The sequence below is a fragment of the Poecile atricapillus genome, chromosome 7 (assembly GCF_030490865.1).
Source record: "Poecile atricapillus isolate bPoeAtr1 chromosome 7, bPoeAtr1.hap1, whole genome shotgun sequence".
Lineage (NCBI taxonomy): Eukaryota > Metazoa > Chordata > Aves > Passeriformes > Paridae > Poecile > Poecile atricapillus.
In genome coordinates, this window is record NC_081255.1 from 28,676,335 (window position 1) to 28,704,085 (window position 27,751).

The 27,751-nt window shown below is 40.0% G+C and overlaps 2 protein-coding genes across 3 annotated transcripts; one reads left to right on the plus strand and one right to left on the minus strand.

The window, feature by feature from the left end:
* Positions 1-1,155: 1,155 nt before the first annotated feature.
* ECHDC2 (enoyl-CoA hydratase domain containing 2) lies at positions 1,156-7,960 on the minus strand. The gene is made up of 10 exons (XM_058843357.1): positions 7,795-7,960; positions 6,323-6,390; positions 5,638-5,725; positions 5,239-5,325; positions 4,009-4,101; positions 3,367-3,423; positions 2,774-2,961; positions 2,276-2,326; positions 1,871-1,918; positions 1,156-1,422 (listed from the first exon to the last, which is right to left on the minus strand). Exons 1-10 carry the CDS (start codon positions 7,904-7,906, stop codon positions 1,345-1,347), a joined length of 870 nt encoding a protein of 289 aa, XP_058699340.1. The 5' UTR covers positions 7,907-7,960; the 3' UTR covers positions 1,156-1,344.
* Positions 7,961-8,078: 118 nt separating this feature from the next.
* Positions 8,079-26,882, plus strand: SCP2 (sterol carrier protein 2). 2 transcript variants are annotated; one of them, XM_058843355.1, is made up of 16 exons: positions 8,079-8,252; positions 10,463-10,517; positions 11,069-11,140; positions 11,625-11,756; positions 12,455-12,519; positions 13,514-13,640; positions 14,313-14,376; positions 14,654-14,740; positions 15,350-15,500; positions 16,221-16,368; positions 17,959-18,066; positions 19,850-20,003; positions 22,481-22,574; positions 23,133-23,262; positions 24,679-24,758; positions 26,000-26,882. In XM_058843355.1, exons 1-16 carry the CDS (start codon positions 8,211-8,213, stop codon positions 26,093-26,095), a joined length of 1,605 nt encoding a protein of 534 aa, XP_058699338.1. In that variant the 5' UTR covers positions 8,079-8,210; the 3' UTR covers positions 26,096-26,882. The 2 variants fall into 2 exon arrangements, with proteins under 2 accessions (XP_058699338.1, XP_058699339.1); XM_058843356.1 differs by having other exon boundaries at positions 22,487-22,574.
* Positions 26,883-27,751: the final 869 nt, after the last annotated feature.

Below are 27,751 nucleotides of genomic sequence, written 5' to 3' on the forward strand. Positions count from 1 at the left end.
CTTTTCCTAATGACAGGAGAATTTGCTGAAGCAACTTAACTGAAAAAAAAAGTAAATTACTCCTCCATGCAGCACAGAATGCAAGGATGATGTTGGCATCAGATCACATCTCTGAGAGACATGTCACTTCATGAAGTTCTGCAACCGGCAAGCACAGGGATGCTAAATACCCATTTTCTTTTGCTCCCACACTTCAGGCAATCAGTGAGCTGAATTTTCTCAAGCTGAAAACTCTGCATGCCTACAAAGTATAAATGCACTGTATCTATTTGTATATGCCACTTATAGAAAGGTCTCTTCACACTCCTGTGCAACTTCAGGAGTTTCTGCCAGGAAAGAATAATTCTGGAATCAACTTTTAAGCTTTGTGTTCCACCTGTAGCATTTGCCATCTTTTGTGAAGGCTGAAAATCCTGACTCTGCTTTACCTTTACAGATCTTTACTTTGAAAATTTGTATGTGTATAATTTGGTAAGGTTCCCACACACTTTTGGCAAAAGTGAAACTGTGGTTTCCTTTGATACTATCATAGCATGAAGTTCTAATGTGGTAAGCCACATCTTATTTTGATAAGCTATAAACCATTTTCTAAAACTACATATGCCAATTAATTCACTTAAGCTTGAAAGCCCCAGTAAGGGGGAAGTAAGAAGCTGTAGAGTTAAATTGTGTGGCATATTTCAGTGCTGGAGAAACTCAAACCATAGGGAGAAAATAACCTCAACTTCCAGTCAGCCAACAGAGGAAAAGAGGTGAGGGAGAGATATTTATGTGCTTGGCCTGTCTGGCATAGGCTGATGTGATGGCCTTATGTATCTGTGCACATACATAGCCCTGTGTTTTCTCAAGCACTGGTTCCAAAGGGAGGTGAGTTTGGGTTCCTGGAGTGCGTCAGTGTTGCACTACTCTCAGCAGAGCTGGCATGAAGGGCCACTGCTCTGTGCTGGTACTGCTTGTTCTGTCAAAGCAGTTGGAAGAGCACTGATACATCTTTGTGAAACGAATTTCTCTCCAGTATTTGTTTTTCCTGTTAGGATGCACTGTGTTTTGGGTTTTTTTAATTTGCTTATGGTGAGCCAAAGCTTCTCTATATTCCTTACTTGACATCTGTGTGAGAGCCATAACTACTGACTTCATATGAATGTGCTTTAAAGATCAGGTGTACAAAGTTAAATCTTTATTTGGAGATTTGTACAGAAAAACGATCCAGTGGAGTAGTTAGAAATGCAGTCCTAGGCAAGGAGTTAAGTGCACAGAATGGTGTCATAAAAATAATTGTAAGAAATCAGTGGATCCTCCTCAGTCCTGCTTTATCTCCAGAGACTCAAGGGGAAGCAGAAAGTGTTATTTGCCGGTGAACTGAGGTGGTCGCTTCTCCATGAAGGCAGCCATCCCTTCCTGACGGTCTCTGGTGGGAATATTCTACATGAGAAAAAAAGAAAGAAAAGAAAGGTATGTTTTCCATTTATAAGTCTGATGTGTTTTTAAGTCCTGACTAATTTGGCAGTAATGGTCTAAGACTAAGATTGCATTTCTTTCAATGATAAAGTTCCATGTTTTGAAATTAGGAATAAAGAGACAGGGTTGTAGTGTAACTCACAAACAAAGCACCTAAGAAAAACCTCATAGATCTATATAAGAAAACCTTTTTCCATAATCTTCATCATCTTAAAAGATGCTGAGAGACACATTATATTGTAATACCCTGTATCGTTCCTTTAGCTGAGAAAGGTGCACGCTCTCAAAACTTGCTGCAAAGATCTACGAGAGGAATAGTTTTGAATTTATTAAACTAAAACCATTTGTAAAGCTCATTCTATAACTAATGTACAGTTGTTCCTTTCAGGAATGAATTCTGAAGGCAGTTTACCTGGGCATAACACATCCCCTCAATAGCCATCCCTGATGCGATGTCAACCTGGGAAGGAGAGGAAAGGTGTGAGGTTTATCTGAAGTACAGCCCTCAAAGCTACTTCATAACTCTCAAATCAATGACAGCAGTCAGTCACTCTCAGTCATAGTAAGTGATCTTCACTCCAATATTAGAAATACATGTTACTATCTGTAGAAAAAAAAAAAACAAACAACCCTGCCATTTTAATTTTATCTTTAAACAAATTTTTTAAAACCTCTGAAATGGTTTTAAATGTCTGATATAAAGAAAATTTTATAACTCATAACTTTATAATCAGTTCTAAACATTTTTAATGTAGTAATTTGTAGGAGCTGCTAATCTTTTCATTCGCCTCAGTATTTAAACAGAAATAATTGTTACCTCTATTCCTTTGTTTATTGCCAGTTTTCCCATTTTCACAGCAAATGGTGCCTTTATTAAAAACAAAAACAAACCACAACAAATATTTTTAAATAATTAAATTAAAATTAATTCATAATAGATTAGTTGTTGTATTATTATCATCCTAGTTCCAAATGACATTTTAGTCTACAGAAATTTGCAGTAAGTTATTAAGTATTTTTTAAAAAATCAATTTGGTGTTGTCTGCAGTTCACAGATGAATATGGTGTGAGGTTTCAATGTGTCCTGCAGGTCTGTTTGGCTGCAGCTAGGGGGTAAAACTGTCCTGTGGGTTAAGCAGCTGGATGTTAGAACACTTGTTCCTACAAAAACTGCATTCACAAAAAGGAACAGACTTAAAGATCAGGAACCAAGACTTCAGTATTTCAGAGAAAGGAATTTCAGGTGTTTGTTTGCTCTCTCTTAAGGACAGCACAAATGCTGTCTTTACATTGGTCCAATGAACAATGCACTTACCTGGGGCAGGATTTCTTTAGCCAAAGTTAAAGCTCTCTGGTAAGCTGCATCTCCCTCGCTGTTCTGTGGCACTGAGTGATTTACCAACCCCATGGAGGCCGCCTGTTCTCCATCAACCTGTCTGCCAGTGAAAATGAGTTCCTTTGCAAGACCTATTCCAACACATCTGGGCAGGCGCTGGGTTCCACCTTAGGACAACAGGGAAAACACCATTTTTCATTTCTGACAAAATTCTGACAGTATTTTGTCTCCTTATAAAACCAGGAGGCTTAAAAAATAAAGGGATCATATGTTTTTTTAATAACTACTGGCTGAATACATTAACATTTTTTGAGGAATCTGAAAGGCTTCAGTATTTTGAAAAGGAAAAGGTGTAAAGGGACTTCCCTAAATTCAGAGTATGTCTGAGACAGAACTCTTGATTCATAGATCTCTTTCATGACTGTAAGATGCTACTTCTAATTTACCTTCAAAACACTTCAAGTGTTCAAGAACATACTCTAATGGCAAAATATTTACAATACAGCTGAGAAAGTGAGATTTTATGAATATTAATGAAGGTTTAATGAAGATTAAGTTTTAATGAAGCTTACCTGCTCCAGGCAGAAGTCCTCGTGTGGTCTCAATAAGGCCCATTTTAGCTGATGAAGCTATTAAAAAAATAAATGTAAGGTTAGTTACATTTTGATGTGTATAACTAGAAGTTTTCCAGATTGATCAATAAAATTAGAAACTGTCAGTGCTGAACTGGAACTCCATTTCTCCACGTAGCCCAAAACTCTGAATACTACAATACTTTCTCAATGTCCATCTCAAGTCTGCTTACCCCAATATAGCAATTTTAGCTAGAAAAATGAACCTCAGGTCCCTGATGAAATACAATGGATGGAAGCATGGAAACAGAAGAAATTTCTTTCAACCCAAAATGATTTAAGCTGGGAAGGTTAGATCTAGCCAGAGTATATCTGATCCAGTATTAAGTTAACAATAACTATTCAATCCTACTAATAAATAGTTTTCTAGAGGAAACCTAATTTTACCTAAAAATAGGCTTTACTTTTTAAGCATAGGAACTACTTTCCAAATAGTAACTGAATGTCCAATTTCTGTACAACCTTCTGTTAAATTTCTCTCAAGCTCTTGGATTCCATTAACAATCCACTGTCACGTGTGTAAATTCTCTTAAAAATGCAGCCATCAATTGCCAGGAGATTGCTACACTGAGTAACACAAACCTGCTACTCGGAGGTCACAGGCCAGGGCCAGCTCCAATCCACCACCCAAGGCGTAGCCATCGATTGCAGCGATCGTGGGCACAGGCAGAGCAGCTACAGAAGAGAGCACAGATTGCACAGTTGTGTTCCACAAGTTCTGTTTCACACGGTCCTGCGATTTAAATCCTTACGTTCTAAAGCTTTCAGTTCATAATTGTTCAAAAACTCGTTTTCTTCTGACACAAATTTACGGTGTGAAAACAGTAAAAATTATCTTTGTGCACTTCTCCTTTCTTAGTAAGAATGCAAAACATGCTTCTTCCATACAGAGAAGCTTGCAAACACAAAGTGGTGTAACGCAAACGGGATCAATCCTCTCCTTGCAAATTTATGACATGTATATTCATCTGTTACACTTAAAAACAGCCAAAGAGAAGACACCCTCCCTAGGCCCTGTCACAATGTTCAGTTTTTGTGGTGCTTTTGTTAGCCAAGGCTCCTGAAAACAGGAACAGTAAACACTGTTTAACCAGGTTGCCTCATAGTTGAGGAACTTGATGTATCTGGAGATTAGCTGCTTGATACTTTAACTACTCAGACAGATGGATGCAAACTTCAGAGGTGAGCTAGTTCTCTCCTGTAACCACCCTGACTGCTTCTGTAATTTCTTTTAAATTATTGCAATTCTGATTGGTATTTTAGATTTGACTTTGGTATTTCATTTCTTCCTAGTGAGAGCAGAATAATTCATAGATAGGGAAAGAAAATTAATTGCAGAAGTTCATATTCCTTTTGCAAAGAAAAAGAAAAAGGGAGGCAAGGGAGTTGTAGATACAACCCCCGCCCCGACATTCCACAAATCCATTTAGCAAATCCATTCAGAGATTCAAGTCCGTGTTCTTAGGTCTCTGCCATATTTTGAGTGTTTCGAAACATGTACTGGAAGTAGGACAAGCAACACAGAACTTGCTTCCCAAGGATTCCACAGAAGTGTGGAATAAAGAACTTAGAGCAGGTATTTATTACATAGGTATGTATGTGCTTTGTTGTGGATAAGAAATGCATCTTGTCCTTGGGAGGGGCAGCAGGATGGTTGGTATTTAATTCTAATTGGATCTCTCTTTCAGGCATAAGCTGAAGCCATTTGGAAAGCTAATCCTAGGTGGATAACCTGCTAGTTATTTCCTACAGCATTTCTAAATATTTCACTAGGTGATCTAGATAAATTTTCCAACTGACATAATCCTTTACCTATTTCATCCATAAGATTTCTCAGTCTTCTAACAAACTCTCCAACTTCTGTATCATCCATTTTTGCACGTTCCTTTAAATCTGCTCCTGAATAAAGGAGAAAAAGGTTAGAATCTAGGAAAAGACATCTGAAGTGTTCTCTCCAGTCCCCCTCAGATGCCAGACCATTTAAAAAGTCTTGAGAAACAGCATTCCAGTTAAGTAAGGTCCATGGAAGTTGAAGTGTGGACATTTGGGCTGCAGCAGTAACAAGGGTGTTCCTCTGTGCCTTTTTGACAGATTTTTTAAAATTTATTTTAGCATTCATTTCCAACTGCTTTTCTGCATGATCTGATTGGTTCATGGCTCTAAGAGCCACCACATTTTTTGAGAAGAGTTTGCAGAGCCTTTGCTACTCACCTGCACAAAACACTCCTTTCACCTGGCTCTTGAACACCACCACTCGCACCTGCTCGTCGAAGCGGAGCTGTTCCAGGACACTGAACAGCTACATGGGAGGGAGTGCAAATGAGAGAAAAAAAAAAGTAGGCATATGGATGTGTATATACACTGAAATTATAGCAAGTGCCTAATCAATGATAGAAGTAGTTTGGTTTTTTTCCCTGCAGGTGCCAGAAAATTCATGGAAATCATGTAAGTGCAACCTACAGGTTCTTCCACAACAAATTCAGAATGACACATTTCCCCATCTCTTTTTTCCTTCCATTCAGAGATGAACCTTTGTTGCACCTAAAACTCCCTTTCCTGTCCAGGCATGAGCCAGACTTTCTCTAGGATGTGTCATCGTTGAACAGTTCACCTGCTAAGGTGTGACAATTAGTATGCTTTAAGACATTAACTTCCATCTGAGATAACTACAATAAATTAACTCAGATAATTTAAATAACCCAGATATCTCTGTCCACATCTGAGGCAGTAACTGTTACAATCTGTTTTTCTCCAGGTTCACCTGCCTTGCCCCAATGCCATCTCCCACTTCCCTTCAACATGAGTTAAGTTTTTTTTGATTTCCCACAACTGTTCTCAGTGCAGTTAGTTATTGATCATGGTTCCAAACACGCTCACAGGCCAGGCCCATACTCACTTCATTTACAAATACTTTTCCCAGTGAATTTCTCGCGTGGGGTCGGTTCATTAGGATTTCAGCAATACCTTAGTAATAGGAGACAATTTCAGTTATACTTCATTTAGTTCTTTGACACAGTAATTCAACTGGGAATAATATCTGCATATGCTGCATCTTCTCCTTCCTGAAAATGCATATAAAGTATGTTCTAAAACAATCAGTTATTTTAAAACTGGAGGTGGCACATCATGTCTACAAAATCCAGTTATGCAGAACAACTGAGAAATTCAGTAGCACTGTAGAAGACTGTAAGTAAGCAGACATTTAGAAAAGAAAATGAACAGGACATCCAATAACTTTTCTTAGAATCACTGCAGAAATGGGGGAAAAAAACCCCCAAACAACGAACAAACAAAAAAGATTCATCTTAGGTTTCTCCTTTGAATGTTGCTTAATTTATTTTTTATTGTACAGTCTTACTGTGTTCAAGTACATTCCCTAATGAAGGAAACCATCCTCTTGGGATTGCTGTTTGCATGTGAACAGCACAGACAGGTCACTCTCAGTTCATGTTCCAGAACCTTTTTGAAATTGAACTCCATTTAATTTCACCATTATAAGCTCAACAGCAGAAAGGAATTCACTCAAAGTTCCTAAGTCCAAGCAGAAAAATAAAACCACACCATCTACCTAGTTCTCCTTTGCACATGTGATTTGTAAATTATTATCCAATGGCTTCCGTATGCTTTGGAGAGAAAAAAAACATCTCCTATTTCCTTGTCTGGACTTCTGCTCCCTTCCCAGGCCTTCACACTGGAAGCTGCTGTTGCTGTGCTGTAGGTGCACAGCTGTACCTCACACCTGCCTTGGTCTTTCTGCCCTGCTGGAAGGTCTCTGTTTATCCCTCTGCCTATGGCAGTGGCCAGCTATCGAACCAGGGGTGTGCCACATTGGAAATGAGACACAAGTGAACAGCGGGCACCAGCCAAGGAAATGTACAGCTGGTAACTACTCAATGTCTTTGTAACCAGCAAAATACCAAGAACTGGTTATAAGCTCCTGCAACAGTTACACAGAAAGTAAATTCATTGGCAATCTGAACCAAACCTCAAACTGTTTGGTGGCTCTCATGAATAAATGTGCACAGACACGTCAAGGTCCTGTCCCGCCTTTATCACTGCACGTTAATGCTGTTAGAAAAATCTGAAGTATGCAAACCAGAACTTTTTACGTTGCAGTCTCCTGCACACAATAACTTTAGGGGGAAAAAAAGTATCTAGCTATTCATTCAGCAGCAGCGTTCTTGAACAAAAGGTTATACAGGGCATAACTGAAAGCAAAACAACAGTGACCGCCCCGGGCTCGGCAGGGCTGTCACCCCCGCTCGGGCTGCGCCGCGCTGGGAACACACGGCCACGCTGACGCCAGGCCGAGGTGTTTCCACCAGGACCTGGCAGAAGCGGAGCCGCACTCCGAGTCCCGGCACTCACCGCCGCCGGCCGCGCTCAGCAGCACCTCCGAGCCCCGCTGCGCCCCGGCCGCGCCCGCCCGGCCCCGCGCCCCGAGCAGCGCCGCGGGCACCGCCCGCCACAGCCGCAGCATGGCCGCTCCGGAACCGGCACCTCCGCCCCGCCCCGGGCACCGCCCGCCACAGCCGCAGCACGGCCGCTCCGGAACCGGCACCTCCGCCCCGCCTCCCAGGGGCAGCGGCCGCCGGAGAGGGAGCTCGGCAGCGCTTACACGGCCCGCTGCAGGGGAAGGGCTGCGCTTTTAAGGGGCGGGTCTATAGGGCCCGGCCCCCGGCCCCTCGCTCCGCCCCCGCCGGTTCTGAGGGCCCGCGGGACGCGGCAGCAGCAGCAGTGGGGACAGCAGCGCTCGTCCCGCCGTCATCGCCGTCATCGCCGTCATGGAGCGCCGGGTGTTCGTGGTGGGCGTCGCCATGACCAAGGTACCGCCGCCCTCCCCGGCACCCGTGTGTGCGCGGAGGGACGCGGCCCGTGCGAGGCCGGCCTCGGCGGCGGCCCCCGGCTTTCCCCGGCTGTCCCCGGCTGTCCCCTGTCGGCGCTGAGGGGGAGGTGCTGCGGGAGCCGCCCGCCCCTTCCCCGGCGCGGCTGAAGCCCCTCATGGGACGCGGTGGCCCCTCAGGAGCTCGCTGGCAGAGCCCGGTCCCGGCCCGGCGGCAGCGGCTCCGCGCAAAGTTCACTCTCGCTCGGGGTGTGGGGGAGGCCCGACCCCGGCCAAGGTGAACGTGGTGCTCCACAGAGCAGGTCGATACAACAGCCTTGCAGCGGGCACAGTGTCCCCGTGTCCCCGCAGCCGCTGGCCCAGGGCCCGGGGCAGGGGCTCAGGGAGGGCAGGGCCCTGCAGGGTCTGTCCTGCGGCGTTTCTGTTCCGGACCTTGGGTTGTGGGCGCACGGTTCGCCCCGCTCAGCTCCACAGCTCCCCGGGAGCAGGTGGTAGCCGGGTGGGCGTGGGGCTCTTCTCCCAGGTAACGGGGCAAGAGGAGTCGGCCTCAAGTTTCCGCAAGGTTTAAGGTTAGAATTAGGATTAAGTAAAATTCCTTCACCAAAAGGCCTGTCAAACCCGGGAGCAGGCAGCGCACGGTAGTGGTGGAACCATCATCCCTGGGGGGGACTTCAAAGACACGAAGATGTTTTCACTTAGGGGCGTGATTTAGTGCTGAATTTGGCAGTGCTGGGGTAATAGTTTGACTTAATCTTAAAGGTTTCTTCCAGCCTAAACGATTTTATGATTTCCAAAGAGGAACTGTAAAAGAACCATTTTTGTCTTGATAGTTGAATCTTAAGACAACTTGGCTATTTTCCAGAGTAGTCAGAAACTCCTCCCCTAGCCACCTTTTAAATAATAACTTTTTGTCTTTTTGCTGCATGAGTATTTCTCCAGCATGTGATGTGATAGGGGAGGAATTGAAAGGTTAAAGACAATTCTGTTAATTGCGTTTATTGGACTAGATCACAGAATGTAGTAATAGAAGTTATTGAGCTCACTTGTGATGTCCTCATGGAAGAGACAAGTAAAACCTGTCAGAGTCCATATTGCATCTTAAGTATTTTGCAATGAAACCGTTTGGGACTGTATTGCTTCTCTTTGATTAATATTAAGGATGTAATGACTGCTAAAGTTTGTTATATCTTCTCACAACAACAGTCCACAGTTTTCTGTAACTGTCAGTTCCCCAGTGCTCTGCATTTTCAGAGGTGGATCATCTCAGTTACCAATTGAGCATGACCTGAGGAGTTGTCAGTACTCTTTTCTCCTCTCTGTTAGCACAAGCACTATCAATCCCTCTCACAGACTTCTACAATGATCAGCTCACCAACTGTTTTTTCTTACGACCTTTGCTGTATAGGTTCTCTGTCTAAATTAACAAAAGGTGGCACTGCAGGAAGTGGTAAGGGTCTGCTAAGTGCTACAAATGTCTGGAGTCAGGGAGATATGCAGAAGGAGGCAGCAAATTGACTTCTATATGCTATGACAGGTGTCATCAAATAATTTGTGGGACTATAAGTAGTTAACATGAGGATTTCTTTTAGCAGTGACACTTTCTGTTAGTGATGTAGAAATGCAAACCACATGTACTTGTGGTGGTCTCTAATGAGTCACACTGCAAAGAAAATAGAAATGCCACCTCTACTCCAATGGTGAAGAGTAAGGTGTGATAAATTCTCTACAAAGAAAAAACATTTTCTTGTTACAAATATGAGTGTAACAAAAAAAAAAAAAAAAAAGAAGTAGAAGGGAAATATTAATCAAAGCTTCCATGAATATTATGTCACGTGTTATGATGAATTGGTAAAGGTTGCAGTTATTCTCTGTTCCATCCACAGGCTTTGGACAGGATTATTGTCCATCTCCATAGTCATGGGTCTTTTTTAACACCGACCAGAAATTCCCCTCAGCTCCCATAAAATTGCCCTTTTCTTTTTTAAGCCATTGCAGGGTCTGGCAGCAGCACTTGGGAATTGTAAAGATTTTGTACATGCACTTTTGGGCTGATGAAATTACATTGTTTGTATTATTTCAAACTTATTTCTAAATTAAATATAAAGCTCTTAAATATACCAGTTTGAGCAAAATATTAATTAAATCTCACTGTGATTTATTCTCAGCTTGTTTTTCTTCCTTTTCTCTTGTCAGTTTTCAAAGCCTAATGAGGAGAGTGTTGATTATCCTGAAATGGCTAAGGAAGCAGGTAATTTAGTAATAAAGCATTTTGTTTGATTGATGGCGCTTATTTTAAGTCTTACAGGCAATATTTTTATTACACATGTGAAGGGAAAGCTACTGTTCAATAAAGAGATAAATCTAAAAAACAGATTTAAAACTCAGACAACTTTCACCAAATCCATAACTGATGTGTCCAGGTCAGCCCTTCCAGGCTGAAGCCAGGATGGCTTAAAATATGATTGGATTGTATTAAACTTAAACAGTTTAATACTTACGTATATTATTCAAAACATACTCTCATTGGGATGAACAACCTTGGTGCATGAAGACAGAATTAAATGAGTGAAATTTTCTGATAAAGAAGCTTGTTCAGAATTCTAGGTACTGTGAAGTTGTCCTTATGAGGTACAATATATTAACCATTTGCACCATATAATGAGGAATTTCTACAGCTCTCATTTGTGAATAGGACTCATACATACTACTCTAGATTTGCTTATTATGGTTGTGAGAGCTGCCTTTTTTTTATACCTTCAATTTTAAACTTTTTTTCCAACTTTTAAACTGTCTTTTTAGGCCAGGCAGCTTTAGCTGATGCTGGGATTCCTTATTCAGCAGTGAAGCAGGCATGTGTGGGTTATGTTTATGGTGAGTATTGTTGTTTGATTGGGATATGACTTCTGTGACAACTGCAGACATCTGTGGATGTGTGGATAAAGTATGAGGAATGCCATGAATGAGCTTTCTATTAAGGGGAAATATATTTCCATTCCAAAATGATTTTTTCATTTACTTTCCTTCAGGTTCTCTGTTAACAACTGAGGCAACTGAAGTAGGGTCAGTCTGCTGTGATACCTAGAGCAGCTCCCAAGCCACACCTCTGAGACCCTTCTGTCCAGTCCAGTTATGTCCCTTTGATTCACAGCCTGTAAAACAGAAACAGGACAAACTTCTGGTTTAAAATCTGAGGAGTTTCATCTTCTTTCTGAGGTTCTTTACTGTGATAGAGCCATACTCAAGCTGAGAGCTCAGAAGTTCAAGTTTACAGTTTAATTGGTAGCACTGCACGTACATGGCAGGATTTCTTTTTGTGAGTTTGTACCTTATTTTAATGTTGTGTTTCTATTTGAAGGTGACTCAACCTCTGGGCAGAGGGCAATCTACCATGGTCTGGGTCTAACTGGCATTCCCATCATCAATGTTAACAACAACTGTGCTACTGGATCCACTGCTTTGTTCATGGCCAAACAGCTTATAGAAGGAGGTGGGTTGTTTTGCTCTGTGCACCTAAGAGATTGTCTGGGATGCAGCAGGATGGTGTATGTGGATGTCCATGCACTTTCCTGTGTCATGAGCTGTATGAACCTGGTCAGTTCTGCCAGTTAAATGTCTCTCAATAATTGTTTGGAGGAGTGCAGAACAAGTGGCATTATAGTGCTGCAGGCACTAGATTCTCCAGGATGGAAAGAAGAATCTGCTAAAAAGCTTAGCTTTTTTCTTTTAACTTGAAGTTAATACTAGTGTTTAACTAACACGTTTTTGGAGGAGGTGAGAGAGGGCAGACTGACAGACGGTGCTTTGAACTGGCAGATGAGTATTTCCTCCTGTTTTTGCAGTTCCTTTGTGGACTTTGATATTTTCTTGCACTGATGCTGATGTTTCTGTAATGAGAACTGTAATAACACTGGGTATGATGGTTTAGCATTTGTAGCTGAGACATAAATGCTTGGTTGTCTATGAGAGTTGCTGTCAAACCCCAATCCTGTAGTGATCTTTCATTCTTAGGTATCAGTGTCTTTGTATCAATATCTTGTCCATCTTAATTTGACTTTCAAAAATGAAGGAGGAACAAAGAGCAGCTGCTAGGTGTTTGTGTACATATCTTGTAATGGAATAGTTGTTAGTACATAGTGTCGTTTATAATCACATTGTGCTTTAAATAGCCCCACATTTTATTTTAAGGTTTGGCAGACTGTGTTCTGGCACTTGGCTTTGAGAAGATGGCAAAAGGATCTATTTCTTCAGGTGTAAGTGTCTGAAACACTTGATATGTTTTGTGTTTGTAGATGAGATACGCTTCCTCATTCTCTGAGATGTATTCTCAATAACACCTCTTGCTTTACTGTGTTGCTGTAGATGACGACAAAAGAAATCATTAGTTTGATCTAAATAATCTTCTAGTGGGTTTTGTGATTCTGATGGCAGCTATGACATACTATAAAAATAAATTCTGAAACATTCCATGCAAAATTCATGTGTCATGTTTGTTGTATTTTGCCAAGATTATGTTAATGGAGATAAAGGAAAATACCAGATAAAATACCGAAGCTTTGAGTAACTGAAGTGTCTTCCTCAAACAACACAGTACATCAAAGAAAGATTCTGGGTCTACTGGCCTGATGCTTACTCAGCTGACTTGTTAATACACTCTCCCAAAAACTAAGGGCTTCTTGACTTTTGTTTGTTTTTACTGGAGAATGTGTGTGGGTTTGTTTGTATTTTGCCTTAAGGCAAGCAATATTAGAGCCCATATGTCATTTAACTGCAGAACTGCCAAATTCGATAATATATTCAAGAGTTTTGGGTGAAAAATGTTAAATTTAGCAAGTGATAGAAATGAGAGCTATTTTTTAACATGCTTTATGAGATTTCATTTAAGCTCATTGAAAATACTAATAGAATATTAATTAATTTTATGACTTGAAACTATATTAACTGTAGGATTTTAAGTGAGGTGTAAAATACCCAAAGTCCCCTGTTGAAAATAGTGACTGATAGAAATCATGTAGCAGTGATTCTTGCCATGAATCAGTGCAATGGTTATAATGTTAAGCATTTTCTGCTTATTTACTCATTTTGTTGTACCTGGGAAATTATCAATACTTCTGAACGTGGCACTGAAGTGCAACATACTGCTCAGGGACTTGCTGAAATATTAGAAGAATCTCTCATTTGCTTGAAATCTGTTTTGTGGTGATGTTGAAAAGTAAATTATTATTTACTTTGTATTTCTGTTTTCAGTTTGCAGACAGAACTAATCCTATAGACAAACATTTGGAAATTATGATAAAGAAATATGGCCTATCAAGTGCTCCAGTGGCACCTCAGATGTTTGCAAGCGCTGGCAAAGAATATATGAACAAATATGGTCTGTTAAAATACATTTTTTTCATTGCCTTCTCTTTATGAAGTGATTTAAAAATAATAGGATTTTGTTTTAAGAAATAGTAGCATTAAGGTTGCATAACTCCCTGCATTTTATCCCTGTGCCTTAGGATAGGTACATGGGCGTGGGGCTGAACTATTTGGCAAAAGCTGTTGGGTATTTGATTTGATTTAGTACCTAGTACAAGGCTGCTGCCACTGCTCTTTGCTACCCCCTGACCAGACAAGGGAATTGGCTCCAAGGTAACAGCCTGGCCTATTGTGCATCTTTTATTTGCACTTTTAGACTATTATATGAAGAAAATATAAACTTAGAATCTAATATTTCACTGCAGCTGTTCACACTGATAGGAAAATGAGCATTTAAGTTTCAGTAATAGGATAATACATCAAATAAAATGCACTTGTTTTCTCTGTTTTTATGTAAGTGTTAAATATGCAAGTAGGTTCTTCTGTCAGCTAAAACTCAGCCATGTTTAGTAGTCTTTATCTAATTTTGAAAAATCAGCTGAGTTCTAAGGAAAGTCTTCATAACAGCGTCTCTTGTAAAGATACTTGTAGGGGTCATGATTCTTATGACACAATATTTAAACTGTTATGTCAGCACTGTTTGAGTAAACAAAGTATTTCAACACGGCTTTCTTTCCCCTTTCAGGGACAAATCCAGAATACTTTGCGAAAGTTGCATGGAAGAACCACAGCCATTCAACCAACAACCCGTAAGTCATGTACTCTGCCTCTATAGTCAACATCTCTGGTTGTTAAAAAAAATTCAAGCACAACAAATTAGTATTTTTGGAATATGTTCAGAATATTTTCAGCATGTGTTCTTAATTATGGAATGAGAAAATAAATAAATTATTTTATAAATATATAAAAATTAATTCTCTATCCAGTGCCTTATACTTTGTAAAAAGAGCTCTAAAGCTACCTATATAGTGTGATATTAGTATGTCTACTGCTCAATCTGAGATGGCATCTGTGTGTTTTCCTTAGGTATTCCCAGTTCCAAGAGACCTACACATTAGATCAAGTTCTGCATTCTCGCAAAATTTTTGATTTCTTGACTGTCTTACAGTGTTGGTAAGGAGAGGACTTTGCATTGTGAAATAGGTCTTGATGTTAAGACAAATATGTTAGGACATCTATTTAAAAAAGTCTGTTTGTGTGTCAGTTATAATTTACAGATTGCTTTAAGTAAAGCTTTTTATAATAAATAAAACAAATGCGGAAACTCTGTCATGACCAAACACTAGATACTTGCTCTCAGTGTAATACAGTGAGCTGGAATAAGTTTTGTACTTTGGGGTTCTCTGTTCTTTTACTAATATGCATCCATTGCTGTCAAGTGTTAATTCTTCTCTTCAGCTTTTCCTAAGCAGTCTTGGAGGGTGTATATGTATTTGTTTATAGCCAAGTAGAAATTTTGATTTGTCCTAAATTGAAAAACATTAATGATACATTTCTATTTCAATGTCATGATTTTCAAATGTCTGTTATAAATATTACTGAAAGTGTCCAGTAAGCACTGATGGAATTTATAGTTTCAGTGGTATCAGCTAAAGAAAGTGGGGTTTTGTTTGATGTTTTCTTGGTTTGTATTAAAAGATAAATCTATGGAAGATCAGCAATCTAATGAATATTGACATTACTGATTTAGAATAATATCATCATTATTTTTCTTTCAATCAGTCCAACATCAAATGGTGCTGCAGCTGCAGTTTTGGCTAATGAGGAGTTTGTGAAAAGGCATAAGTTGCAGGCAAAAGCTGTGGAAATTATAGCCCAGGTGATGGCTACTGATTATCCAAGCACATTTGAAGGAAACAGTTGTATGAAGATGGTAGGTTTACAATTCTGTATTCCCCGGTATTAATTTGAGTGGTTTTTCTGAGTTTTTTTGTTTATAGTTTTGGGTTGGTGTTTTGTGGGGGGTTTTTTGTTTGGTTTTGGGGGTTTGTTTTTTTGGTTTTTTTTTTAGTACCTGCAAGTCCTAGTGATGCTATAAACATTTTTGTGTCAGTGAGCAAACATATGCTTTGTGGTCAATGTAAAATTGATTTTATTTGAAGAGATATGGAGTAAGGCTTTCAGAAACGTAGCTTTTAACAAATTATTTATGGGCTGATTTTTAAACAACTCGAACAGCAAAAGAAAATTCCTTTCATTTTTCTCTTTATAAAAGTAATGACATTTAAAACAATCAGGTGAATCACAGAAAAAGGTAACAAGACAGCTTGAGGATTTGTTTCAAGGCTGTTGGTCTGAGTCATGCAAAAGGAACAATTTGGGTTGTGATCAAGGTTGAGGAAATAGAGGATATTCCCCAGAAAGGTTTTGCATGCCAGCAATAAGCCTTAGAATGTGTTACTTCTTTCTAGACAGTTTTTATTGTATGAATATCAAACTCTGACATGTGATGCATTAAAATAAACCAGAATACCTTCTCCTTCTTTCACAGACAGGATCTATAGAAGCACAGTTAAAATTAAGTGTAAAAATTAAACTGTGAGCTATATTTCTGTAATGATATTTTAATATAGAATTTCTCCTTTTTTTTCAGGTTGGCTATGATATGACTAAAAGAGCTGCAGTAAAATGTTTTGAAAAAGCAGGGCTGAAACCTACAGATGTTGATGTGATTGAACTTCATGACTGCTTCTCAGTTAATGAGTTAATCACCTATGAAGCTCTGGGACTGTGTCCAGAAGGTAATAGCAGCAATGGAGATAATTGTTCTATTAAAATGGAAAGCACCAAAAATACCCAAATTAAGAACTCCTGTGATCTCAATCTTAAGGTCCTTTTTTTGGAGCTGTATTCTATTACAATCTTATCCCAAGATTTCCCTCCATCTATGTATTTCCTTTTAAGAAGATAAAAATAGGACAAGAATTGCCTGTGGGGGGCCTTAGCAAGACACTGATCTTTGGAACATCTTTGCCTTAGAGTTGTTGGCAAATTGTCAACATACATCTAAAGTCAACTGTGTAAATATGCTCAGTCTGTCCAGATCAGTTTAATGTCAGTGAATTTGCTGAATTTACAACAGATTCAATGGCCATGGAATTTAGCTCTGTGTAAGTAAAATCATTAAAATTTTCTGCTGAAGAGGGTGTTTTATGATTTCAAATAAATAATGCATTGAACTGCTATTTCAGTTCATGATATATTTAAATTCTAAAAATATTCTTGCTTTGCATAGATTATCACCTCATATAATCTTTCTTTAATTTGTTTAAATTGTGAGAAAATACCATATTCTGGCACTAGGTGGTATATTAAGTCTGAGCTTTCTTACTGAAACAGACATTTTTGGAACTCCAGGAAGACTTATGTGTTTGCCTTTGAATGTTTGCTTTCTACTGTCATTTTTGCTGTGTTTTTATGGTATCTGCAGCAAAAATGGTGAATGTTTGACATATTTAAACAGGTACATTAAACTCTTTAGGTTCATTCCTTTAATTGATGCAGAATAATCCTGGTGGTACTTGTCTATTTGATTAATTAGCCTTGTGCATAGTTATTTAATAGTGCTGTTCTCACAACCCTTAGTCGGTCTGGCCTTAATATTATATGAAACTTATCTTGGAATGATAGACTAATGAGGCCTAAAGATTAATGAAATGGTACAAACCACTGTAGATTTAGATGGGCAAATCTAACCTGGTATTCTCATTTAGTGGCACCATGGAACCATCACAGATCTTTTTTAGACTTCATTGTTAATAATGTAAGCTGAAGAAGCTGGTACAAGAAGAAATGAGTAAAAGCCTGGTTAAAAGGGAGAATTGTCTGTAGTCTGCAAAGCTAAATATTTCCAAGCATTAGTCTTCTGAGTGGTTTTATTTACTATTTTAAGGTCTTAATACAGCCCAAGGTACTGTTAGTTGGCCTTTGTGGCAAGGGCTTGTGGTGTGTTCACCCTGCAAGTCCTGGGGGTCACAAATTACAGCTAACCAAAACCATAATTATCACTGCAGTTTAATGAACAAAATATAAATAGCTTCATTAAACTGATTATATCATAATGCTGTATATACCAACAGAACAATTCAACTGCAAATTAAAAACAACTTTTGTACCAAATGCTTCTCTTCCATGTTATGCTTCCTTCAGTGGTATGAGCATGTCTCGGTGTAGTTTGGCTAATTTTTGCTCTTTGTGAAATATGAGCTGTAACATTTCCTAGGGTTTGACTGACATGCAGCATCTCTGGTGAGTTACAGCAGAACTGAAAAATCACTTACAAATAATAATTTAAAAAAGAGCATTTTTCTTACATAAGTACTGTTTTATAGGAAGAGCATGTGACCTGATCGACAGAGGAGACAATACTTATGGAGGAAAATGGGTTATTAATCCCAGTGGTGGCTTGATTTCCAAGGGACATCCTCTTGGTGCCACAGGTATGCAAAACCACTTCATTTAATCACACCCATTAGATAAAAGATTATTATCATTAGATAAGAGACACAGCTCTTGAGCAGGCAGGTGCTTCCCACCTGTGCTTGACACATGAGGGCCTCAAAGCTTCTTCCCAGTTTTCTTGCCAAGTAATCCAAGTGTTGGGGCAGGTTAACACAGCCTAACCTTTCCTAAATAATTGCTCAGTAGTACAACTCCTGAATAGTATTTGAATAACTATTCTAATATGATGTCATCCTTAAAATTCTGGTTTCGGAGATTTATAGTGTCTCTGAATAGCCTTGTACCATTGTTAGCTGTACTAGAAGCCAATTTTGTTACGTCTTGGATGTCAAAATATTTATCTGATGTTTACAACAGAAACTCACTTGGTCACCATTTCCCACCAACACAGGTTTTCCCTTTTTTTGGTTTGTGTTTTTTTTTCTTTTTTTAAACTGCTGTGCTTGTTTCTAAATTAGTTGGCTCTTGGACAAAATGTGTTTGGATTTTTGGAGATCATTCACCCTCCTTGTTTGTAAATGAGAAGCTGTCAGAAAACTGGAGAAAATGAAACTTTGTAAAACACCAAAGCTTAATCTAAACAGTTGTAACAGTGAGATACAATATGCAGTTAAGTGTGGGGGCCAGGGGAAGTTTAGGAAACTTTGGGGGAAAAGGATTCCAGATAAATGATGCTGTGGGTATCTGTAACAGCATGAGAGTACTGCATTGCCAGGTTTGTGTTAATTTTTGTCTGTTACACAGTGATAAAAGCAGAGGCACTTACTGGCATTGCCATGGGATGGAGAAAAAGTCAGTAAATTCTTCAGCCTGTCAGCTTCATTTCCCTTGGAAACAGTGTTGGGGCCAGTTACATGCTAAACAAGGGCCATGTAAATCCTCTTAAATATTCAAACCATTCCAGGGCAGGCTGCACCACAGTACACACTCTCTCCTCGAGGCCGAGAGAATATGAATGAAACCTGTTCATTCTCATCTATGACTGGAATTTTAAAACTCCTTTACTCCTTCATAATGTTCTAGTTGGCAATGTGTAAAATTCAGTGCATGAAATGCAGATTCCTTGTCTGCCTTGTCCAAAGACCTGTGCAATTGTCCAGAGGAAGGGGGAGGAAGGGATGGGGGAAATGAGATGTGTGAGGAATGTCCAGAGGAGGGCAATGGAGCTGGGGGAAGGTCTGGAGCACAAATCCTGGGAGGAATGGCGGAGGCAGCTGTGGGGGACTCAGCCTGGAGAAAAGGAGGCTCAGGGAAGCCCTTCTCACTCTCTCCAACTCCCTGAGGAAAGGTTGAGACCCAGACAGCCAGAGACAGGATGAGCCTCAATCTGTGCTAGGAGAGGTTTAGGCCGGACATCAAGAGGAGTTTTTACACAGAAAAGATGGTTAAACATTGGAATGGGCTGCCCTGGGAGGTGGTGGAGTGCTGCAGGAATGATTGGCACCCAGTGCTTGGTCGTAAGTTGGACTCGATGATCTTGGAGCTCTTTTCCAACCTGATTAACTCTGTGATTCTGTGCGTGCGGTGGGACCCTGACAGCAGAGAGAGCTGATGGAATAGCGGGGGGAGACTGAGGGCGAGCATAATCGGAGAGTGTCAGGCTTGCGATGCAAAGGGCTTCCCGTTCCCTCGGGTTTCCCAAGGACACCCAGCTCACTCCTGGCAGCTCGGATCCCTGGAAGTTTCCCAAATCCCGCGTCCCTCGCGGGGTGGCGGGGGAAGGCGGCTGGCTGACGGCGCGCTCTGCGCTCGATGTTTCAGGGCTGGCGCAGTGCGTGGAGCTCTGCTGGCAGCTGCGCGGGCTGGCGGGGCGGCGGCAGGTGCCGGGGGCGAAGGTCGCGCTGCAGCACAACCTGGGCATCGGCGGGGCCGTGGTCTTGACGCTCTACAGGATGGGCTTCCCCCGGGAGAGCAGGTGAGCCGGGGCTGACACACGCCGGGGCTTCACCCGGCACGGGGAGAACCGCGGGCTGCACCGCCAGGCCTTCCGGAGCGCTCAGCTGGGGCAGAGCGCAGCTGGCCCAGCCTGGATGTGCGGCTTCCTGTGCCCTCCAAACTTGGCTGTTTTAGAGTTATTGCCGCTGCTCAAGGAGAAGACTGCTCTATAAACTAAAACACCCAGCACGTTTAACTCCTGTGTACTTGCAGAACTGCAGGTCTGTAGTGAGGTTAAAACTCACACTCTTGTGCCACACTGTGCACTGAGAGTTATTGAGAAGCTCCAGTTGGCTTGTAGAAATGGCTCATGTGATTGTCCGTAAGCAAGAGTAATGCTCGGAGGAAAAAAGCCACCAAACAAATTAAAACCATTCCAAGAATAAAACAGGCCACGTTAAAATGAATCCAGTTGAAATTATGGATCTGCCAAAACGAGCAAGATATCCATGGGAACAGAGAAACCACTGCTTTCACTGCTAAAATTGTTACTGGTTTAGCTCTATGAAGGATTGCTTTCACCTTGTTTCATGTGATATTGTAATTCCTTAGAATTCAGATGTGTTACTGGCTACAGAATTTGCACTTGCAATTGTAGCCTGTTTGAGAGTGAGAGAACACTGCTGTGAAGCTGTCTGCACTCTGCTGTAGCTCGGTGCTCAAATGGACAGGAATCGAGAGGAAAGCACTTAAAATTTGTATTATTCTGGTATTTCTGGGAAGACTTACAATACAGTTACCTTTACGTTTTCACTCTCAGCTTTCCTTAGAAAGACTGACCTGCTTCTTATGGGCATTATAGATTTTAAAGCTCCATCCCAGTGCTTTATTTTGTCTGAAAACCTGTGAACAGCAGAATTTGTCATGTGCTGGCCTTTCAGAAATAAACATACCCCTCTCTTCTAGCTCATATTTCTGACATCTGTTTCAGCTAATTGTGAACTGTGCAATTCCTGGGAGGTGACAATATAACCTGTGGAAGAGGTGATGAGAGAAGCCACTGACCTTTGATGGGCTGCAGCAGTGACTTTTTGTAGTGTCAGGAGTGATAATTCTGTCTCTTTTTTTAAATCCATAAGAAAGGTTATACCATGTGAGGAAAAAAAAAGGAAAAATATGTCTTCTCAAGGATTCTCTTCAAACATGCTCACAAAATCAGTGGGTGTTGGTACAGTTTTACATCTGAGGGGAAAAGACTCTTACAGGGTACACCTTTTTCCATTGCTTTGAGCTTTGTCTATAAAAATTATATTATAATGTCTATAATAATAATTATATTATAATGTCTATATTATGTCTATAAAAAATATATTTCATATTATGGAAAAAGACTGTTGCTATTTTTATATCATCAGCCTTGAGGTCCTGCTAGAAGTAGTCCTTCCAGTCAGTGAGAGCTTAAATTTAATTTACTATGGGTCATTTCACCTTCACTGGTGTTCAGAATTTTAAAAATACTTTAAGTACAACTCAATCCACAGAAATCTTAGCAATACTCATTTCTTACACAAGAGAAGCTTAAAACCCTTTAGTTCTCCCAAAGGCTCTGTGTGGGAGATCCCTGACACAGGGAGTTGCACCAATGTGTGTCAGACTTTGGAATGGAACAGTGTGGCTGATGTGCTCAGACACCCCTTATGTAACTGAGATGATGTTTGTTGTGTAATTAAGGGAAAGGTGGTGAGCCTCCATGTTTATGAATATCCTTCACACCAGTTCCCTTCAGCAGTGGACATACAGTTAATCACTGGTTCCAGGTCAAGCCTGTGGCTTTAGTAATAGCTGGCAAGAATGTGCATGAAGGCAGCAGGAATTGATCGTTTTGCATTAGTTTTTGAAACGGTTCTGCTTTTTGTCTGGTGGCTTTTTCTGAGCCTTAGAGCCGTGGTTTGTTGGCAAAATGGATGTGTCTCCTTCAGACAAGACTGTGCCCACTCTTGCTGTCCTGTCACACATCTGCAGGGCAGTGCCAGTACCACCTCAGTAAGTTCCAGCAACATTTCTTGAGCAATTCTGTCACTTTTGCAGTATCAAACCTCACCACAATTTTGGATTCTGCTGCCAAGAGATGGTAATAGTGGTGAACTTGTTCCTTCTGCTGCTTGAATTCACATTTCTTTGGACATTTCTCTGCACTTTGGCTCTGTGTGCCCTGCAGAAATCAAGAATTGGGTTCTGTGTTGCTATCAGGCCATGCAGGGTGATTTCTCCAGAGTATCAGGAATAAGATTAATGATTTACTTTCATTATAAAATTAATCTTCAGTTTATACACACGGAACACCCAGATATCTGGAGTGAATGTAATTCAAGCTGTCAAGAAAGCAAGCTTTACTTTGATACTAGAGTTGCTCTGTACTGCTAAAATGTTTCTTGCTGGTGTTAGGCCTATTTGTGATCATTTGAAGATGCTGAAAATGTGTTTAAAGTGTTTAAATTAATGGGGTTTTTGTTTCAGCAACAGCCGTATTGCGGCTGTGCCTCTCAGTGCAGCTGTTGATGGATTTAAGGCACACCTGGTCTTCAAAGAGATTGAAAAGAGGCTCCAAGAGGTATCTGACTACTTCTTTTACCTATGACAGATTTTTAATTGATAGCAGAATGTGTGTGAAACCTGTTGGGAATGTATTAGCATCCATCACTTCTTCAGGACTGCTCATTGAAGCAGATGTTACAGATTTGGATTTTGCCAGAAACTTTTAACACTGTGCCATGATTTTAAATTACTTTTTTTCCAGATAGTTCCTACTTGCATAAGGGTATTTCAGTGGAGGCAAATCTAGATTGTATGTGAGGAGCTAACTAGCCAAAGAAACTTTGTTTTAGGTGCTTGCTTTGTAAGTGTGGTCAGAGGAAGAAATCACATTTTGTCAAACTTATGTCAGGACAAGGCTATTGGGATTATTCTTAGTTTAATAGATTTCAACAGAGTCATAGTTTGAGTTGTTTGTTTAGATTTTTTTGATGGTTGCTTAAATGATGCCTAATGGGGCAATAGATATTTTTATATTGGTAGAAATGGTGAAAGTTTTTTGATTACTTCTGTTAAATTAAGACTAGCTGAAAATTATGTTGAAGTAAATTACTTTCTTATTCCATGGTCATTACAGGAAGGAGAGCAATTTGTCAAGAAAATTGGTGGAGTCTTTGCCTTCAAAGTAAAAGATGGTCCTGATGGGAAAGAAGCAACTTGGGTAGTAGATGTGAAAAATGGTAAAGGCTCTGTGGCACTTAATTCAGGTCAGTGCTCTTGCATTATGTCATTGCAGAACACACATAAAACTAATGAATACAGACTCATGTTCTGTTCAGGCTGTAGTGACCTTGAGCAAAAATGATGTAGAGCTACCTTAATTTTAAACTTTTCTCATTACTGACACTTCTAATCCATGGTGTTTCAGACCAAGATAAACATCTTCTATTCTGAATGTGTCTAGAGGTAATAGTGTGTTTTCTTAGAGGCTACAGGCAGATCTGTCATATGATTTCACAGGAATCAGAATGGAAAAAAAAGTGGAAATCAAACCTCAGGGATTTTGTTGCTCTCACCTCTTAAAATTTGGGCCAAAAAAGTAATTTGCAGCTGTTTCTTCAGTTGCTTTGTTGGAGACACTGGTAAGCAGTAAACTGGTTTGCCTTGTCAAGTTACTTCTCCTCTGCAGGTAGTTAAGCAACAAAACTTGATTGGTTTCAGTGCTGTACCAGCTGACGTAAACTTGAAGTTCCATTTTGAAAACAGCAGAAATAAGAAACAGACTGGGTAGTGTTGGGGAACCCCATAAAAATATTGAAAACACAGGATTTGTACCCTTGCCATGAAAATGTCTTGTTTCAAATCTGAAGTCACACACCCTAGTAATGAAAATGAAAAAAATGAAGATGAGAGACAGTCTTCAAAATCTGATATATCCATGAACTTGCATCACAAAGTTCTAATGAAAAACATGACAGGGGATTTGATTCAGAAATTCATTGTTATGTTATTACAAAAAGAAGACCACAGTCTTCTGTTGCATGGACAATAATTTATCGAAGATTTCAATCTAATAATAAGATGAGTGTAGGAAACGATGTGTGCAGGTTTTAGCCCTTTGATTTATGTATCAGTATTTATATCAGAGCTTATTGAAATAATTTTCCAGCTTCTGTTACAAAGATCCTAGAAACTTCTGTACTTGAATTAATTCAAATGAGTGCTTTTAGAATGCACATGTTGTTCCCATGGAAGGAGAGGGCAGGAAATGCCTGAAATGTCAGTAATGAATACCTCAGGAAGTGTCACAGGGGAAAACTCATCTATTCCAAGCTCATCTTCATACTAGCAAATATAAGCTTGATAAAACTGAAAGATGATTATCAGTGCTTGCAATGAACATTCTGTCTGGATACAAGTAGATTATTTTCAAGGAATGAATTTGCCTAGCTTCTCAGGAAGGCCCATCTTTCTTCAGTGTTGGGGTGGTCTGTTCTACAAGGTGGCCCAGCTGCCTGTTGGCTTTGGGTGGCCTCTTGCTGATATTTTTTAATGGCTCTTACTTGTACGTACTTCAGGTACCATTTGCTGATCTGTGGTCTGAAGGGATGCTCCACGTAGTTGTAGCTCCTATAACTGTTTAATTTCTCAGTTTGAGTCTTTGTTCAACTCCTGTCTTGCAGATAAGAAGGCAGATTGTACAATCACAATGGCTGATGCTGATCTCCTGGCACTCATGACTGGCAAAATGAACCCTCAGACAGTAAGTGCAGCAAAGATGATCTGATCAGGGAACTGGTTGATTTGTTTTGAATGTGTTTAAGTTGAAATCATTTGAATGTTTTCATCCAAAACTGCCATGGCTGATTTGAAAAATAACAATTAATGGTGTGCTCTGAACAAATCGGCCAATGTGAGATTCATCAAGAAGGACAGGGATTTATGTCAAACATCCTGCAGGGATATGTCCTGTGTTATATCCCAGAAGGAGATACAATGGTGCTTGGTTTGCAAAGAAGAGGGGCAATCCAGTTTTTGCAGCATGCTATAAGAAATAATGAATGTGGACCTCTGTTTGGAGGGCTTTACCCCCAAAGTTAGCATTAGTGTAAGGTGTCATCTTGATGCTGAAAAGTAGAAATTGAGGTGAGCATCCACTGAATGTCTGTGATTATTTGTAGTTGTTGAGTGGGGAGTTTGGGGGGGTTTGTTTGTTTGGTTGGTTTCATATTTTTTTTTCTTCTGTATGCCAAAAATAGTCATAGTGTATAAGTAAACCAGATGTTTAAGTTAATTTTAAGTTGCTCTGCTGTGCCTCCAAATTTGAAATGCTCTGGGTAACTGTTTCATGATTTTGGTCTGGTAATTATGGGGTAAATTTTGCAAACTGAAATGTGTCTAGTAGAAGTTTTAAGATAAAGCACATTAGAGAAATGTTGTAATATACATGTAGAAAATTCAGAAGCAACTCCAGCTTTACAGTTTGGATATTTTGGTGCATGCAGTTTATCTCCCTACAAGGTCTGGAGGAAAAAATCCAAATTTTTTGCATGTCTGCTTCACAAACGAGATCTGTAAAATTGAATTGATCAGGAACAAAGCCAGTTAAGGCTGAGGAGGATTTGAGCTGAGAAATCAGTTGTGGCACCTGCTGTCACTGTGGCTTTATTGTGTGCAGTTGAAATAATCAGCTTGTCTGCTATGAACAGTCACCACCCAAACATGGGGTGCTCTGCCTGCTCCAGGTACATGCTGTGACAATCTTTAAGAAACAAGCAAATTTATTCTCTTTAGGTATCACAAGTACAATGAGAATAAGAGTTCCTCAGTTTACTGTTCTACAGTTCTACAGTCAGACAATGCATTTGTTGCTGGATGTGAGGTGTGTGCAAGAACTGTTGGAATTACCAAACTGCTCATCCATAATAACCCATAACTGTCTGGAGGGGTGCATTTGGGATAATATATCGTACTGCATTTCACAGAATCTTGCTTTCTTTTCAGGCATTCTTTCAAGGCAAATTGAAGATTTCTGGGAACATGGGCATGGCAATGAAACTTCAGAATCTACAGCTTCAGCCAGGCAAAGCTAAACTTTGAGCTCAGTAAACAGTCAGTACTTGATATTCTTGACAAAAAAAGTAGAATAAAACTAGACATTATCAATAATATGGCACAGGCTGGGTTTGATTGGACCTCTCTCACCTAAATTCTGTGGTTAGAGATCTTAATTCTCTTAACAATTTCCATTGGTTTCTCTATGGCTAAGCTTGAGGCACTAACACAAATGGTACATGGTGGGGCTTTGTGACAGCTTTTGTTCTAATCAATGTGGACAATTTTGTAAAAATTAGAGCTGAATTAGGCTGCTTACTGTTGTTGAGGTTAGTTGGAAGGAAGAGAGGAAAGTTATAAATAGTTTGGCCTATCAATGGAATGAGCATTTTTTAAAGACTGTAATAGCAGGTCATACAAATGCTTTCAGACTTCCATTCTAACCAATTTGCTGCTGCTTACATTAAAATGATCTTGTAAAGGGGATCTCTAACAACATTTTTTTAGAATAGGTTTTAGGAATTTGCTATAAAATACTTTTCTTATTACTACTTTGGAATTAAAAAATAAATAAAATATCCAGAAGTAAGCAGGAACTAGAATGCTGCTTTGAGGTTCACAGGATTTGATAATATTTCACTTTGAAAACAGATTAGATGTGCCAGGAGAGCAGAGAAGGAATATAATCAGTATGTTACCTGTTTTCTCCTGGTAAAATCTGGTGTTGATCATGATGAAATTCTTGTCAGTTATGTAAAAGCTTTAAGTTCTGTTTTGGGAAAATGTATTCTGGTTGGAAGTTTAATAGAAAATTAAATATACTTTTCCTGTTCTTCTGTGTGTCTCTTTCTCAGATTTATAAACATGGATTTCACATTAATGTACTGAACTGTTTTATTCTGCTTGTTGCAAGGGGCCCCTGCAGGCGTCCACTTTTTCCTCCTCAGGCATTGTCAGTACATCGTCCATAAACTTTATCTCAGTCCAGTAGACACATCTCATATCCTCACATACTTGGGCTATGACTGAGGAACTTACACTGAAGCTTTCACTTCTCTGGCTTAACTGAAATAATAATAAAAAAGAGCAAATTCAAGCCAATCATTCTGCCTTCTATTGGGAATGGTGACAGATTGCTGAGCAGTAGGAATGGCTCTACTGCATCAGACCAAAAATCCATCTGGCCCACTGGATTTTCTCCCTGTTGATACCTTGGAAGGAAGATGAAGATGGCCCAATCATCTCTTTACTCAGAGTACTTTCCTAACCACCACTGATTGTCTTTTTTTTTTTTTTTCCCATCTCACAAATTTGAGCCAGAAGTGGTTATGTCTGGATTGTCTTTCATGAGTTTGTCCAGTCCCTTTTGGTATCCTTGGACAGCTTTTTTAGCATGGATCATGAGTTTCTGTACCTATACACCATACAGAATTAAACTTAATCCTTTCCATCCTGTACATTGCAGTTTTATGCCTCTTAGTTGTTGGGGGCTTTTTGGGGGGACTTTGTGTTTTACTGGAAGAACAGAGCACTCCTGGTGTTTATATTCTGGCCCTATCACCTTCAGACTTCACAGCTTACAGAGAGGTCATTCTATTTAACTGTGCCACATGGAGAGACCTTTGTAACCTTCTGTCCATCCAGGTATCCTTCCTGTATGCTGCAATTCCAGTTGTCCTCTTAAAAAGTTTTCAAGATACA

Excerpts from the sequence above, each read along its gene's own strand:
- ECHDC2 (XM_058843357.1), bottom strand. The coding sequence starts at position 7,906 with ATGCTGCGGCTGTGGCGGGCGGTGCCCGCGGCGCTGCTCGGGGCGCGG. Across the intron at positions 2,962-3,366 it reads AGGACTTCTGCCTGGAGCAG|GTGGAACCCAGCGCCTGCCC; the intron begins GTAAGCTTCATT and ends TGTTGTCCTAAG. Across the intron at positions 2,327-2,773 it reads CTAAAGAAATCCTGCCCCAG|GCACCATTTGCTGTGAAAAT; the intron begins GTAAGTGCATTG and ends TTTTTAATAAAG.
- SCP2 (XM_058843355.1), top strand. The coding sequence starts at position 8,211 with ATGGAGCGCCGGGTGTTCGTGGTGGGCGTCGCCATGACCAAG. Across the intron at positions 8,253-10,462 it reads TGGGCGTCGCCATGACCAAG|TTTTCAAAGCCTAATGAGGA; the intron begins GTACCGCCGCCC and ends TTCTCTTGTCAG. Across the intron at positions 18,067-19,849 it reads ACATCCTCTTGGTGCCACAG|GGCTGGCGCAGTGCGTGGAG; the intron begins GTATGCAAAACC and ends TCGATGTTTCAG.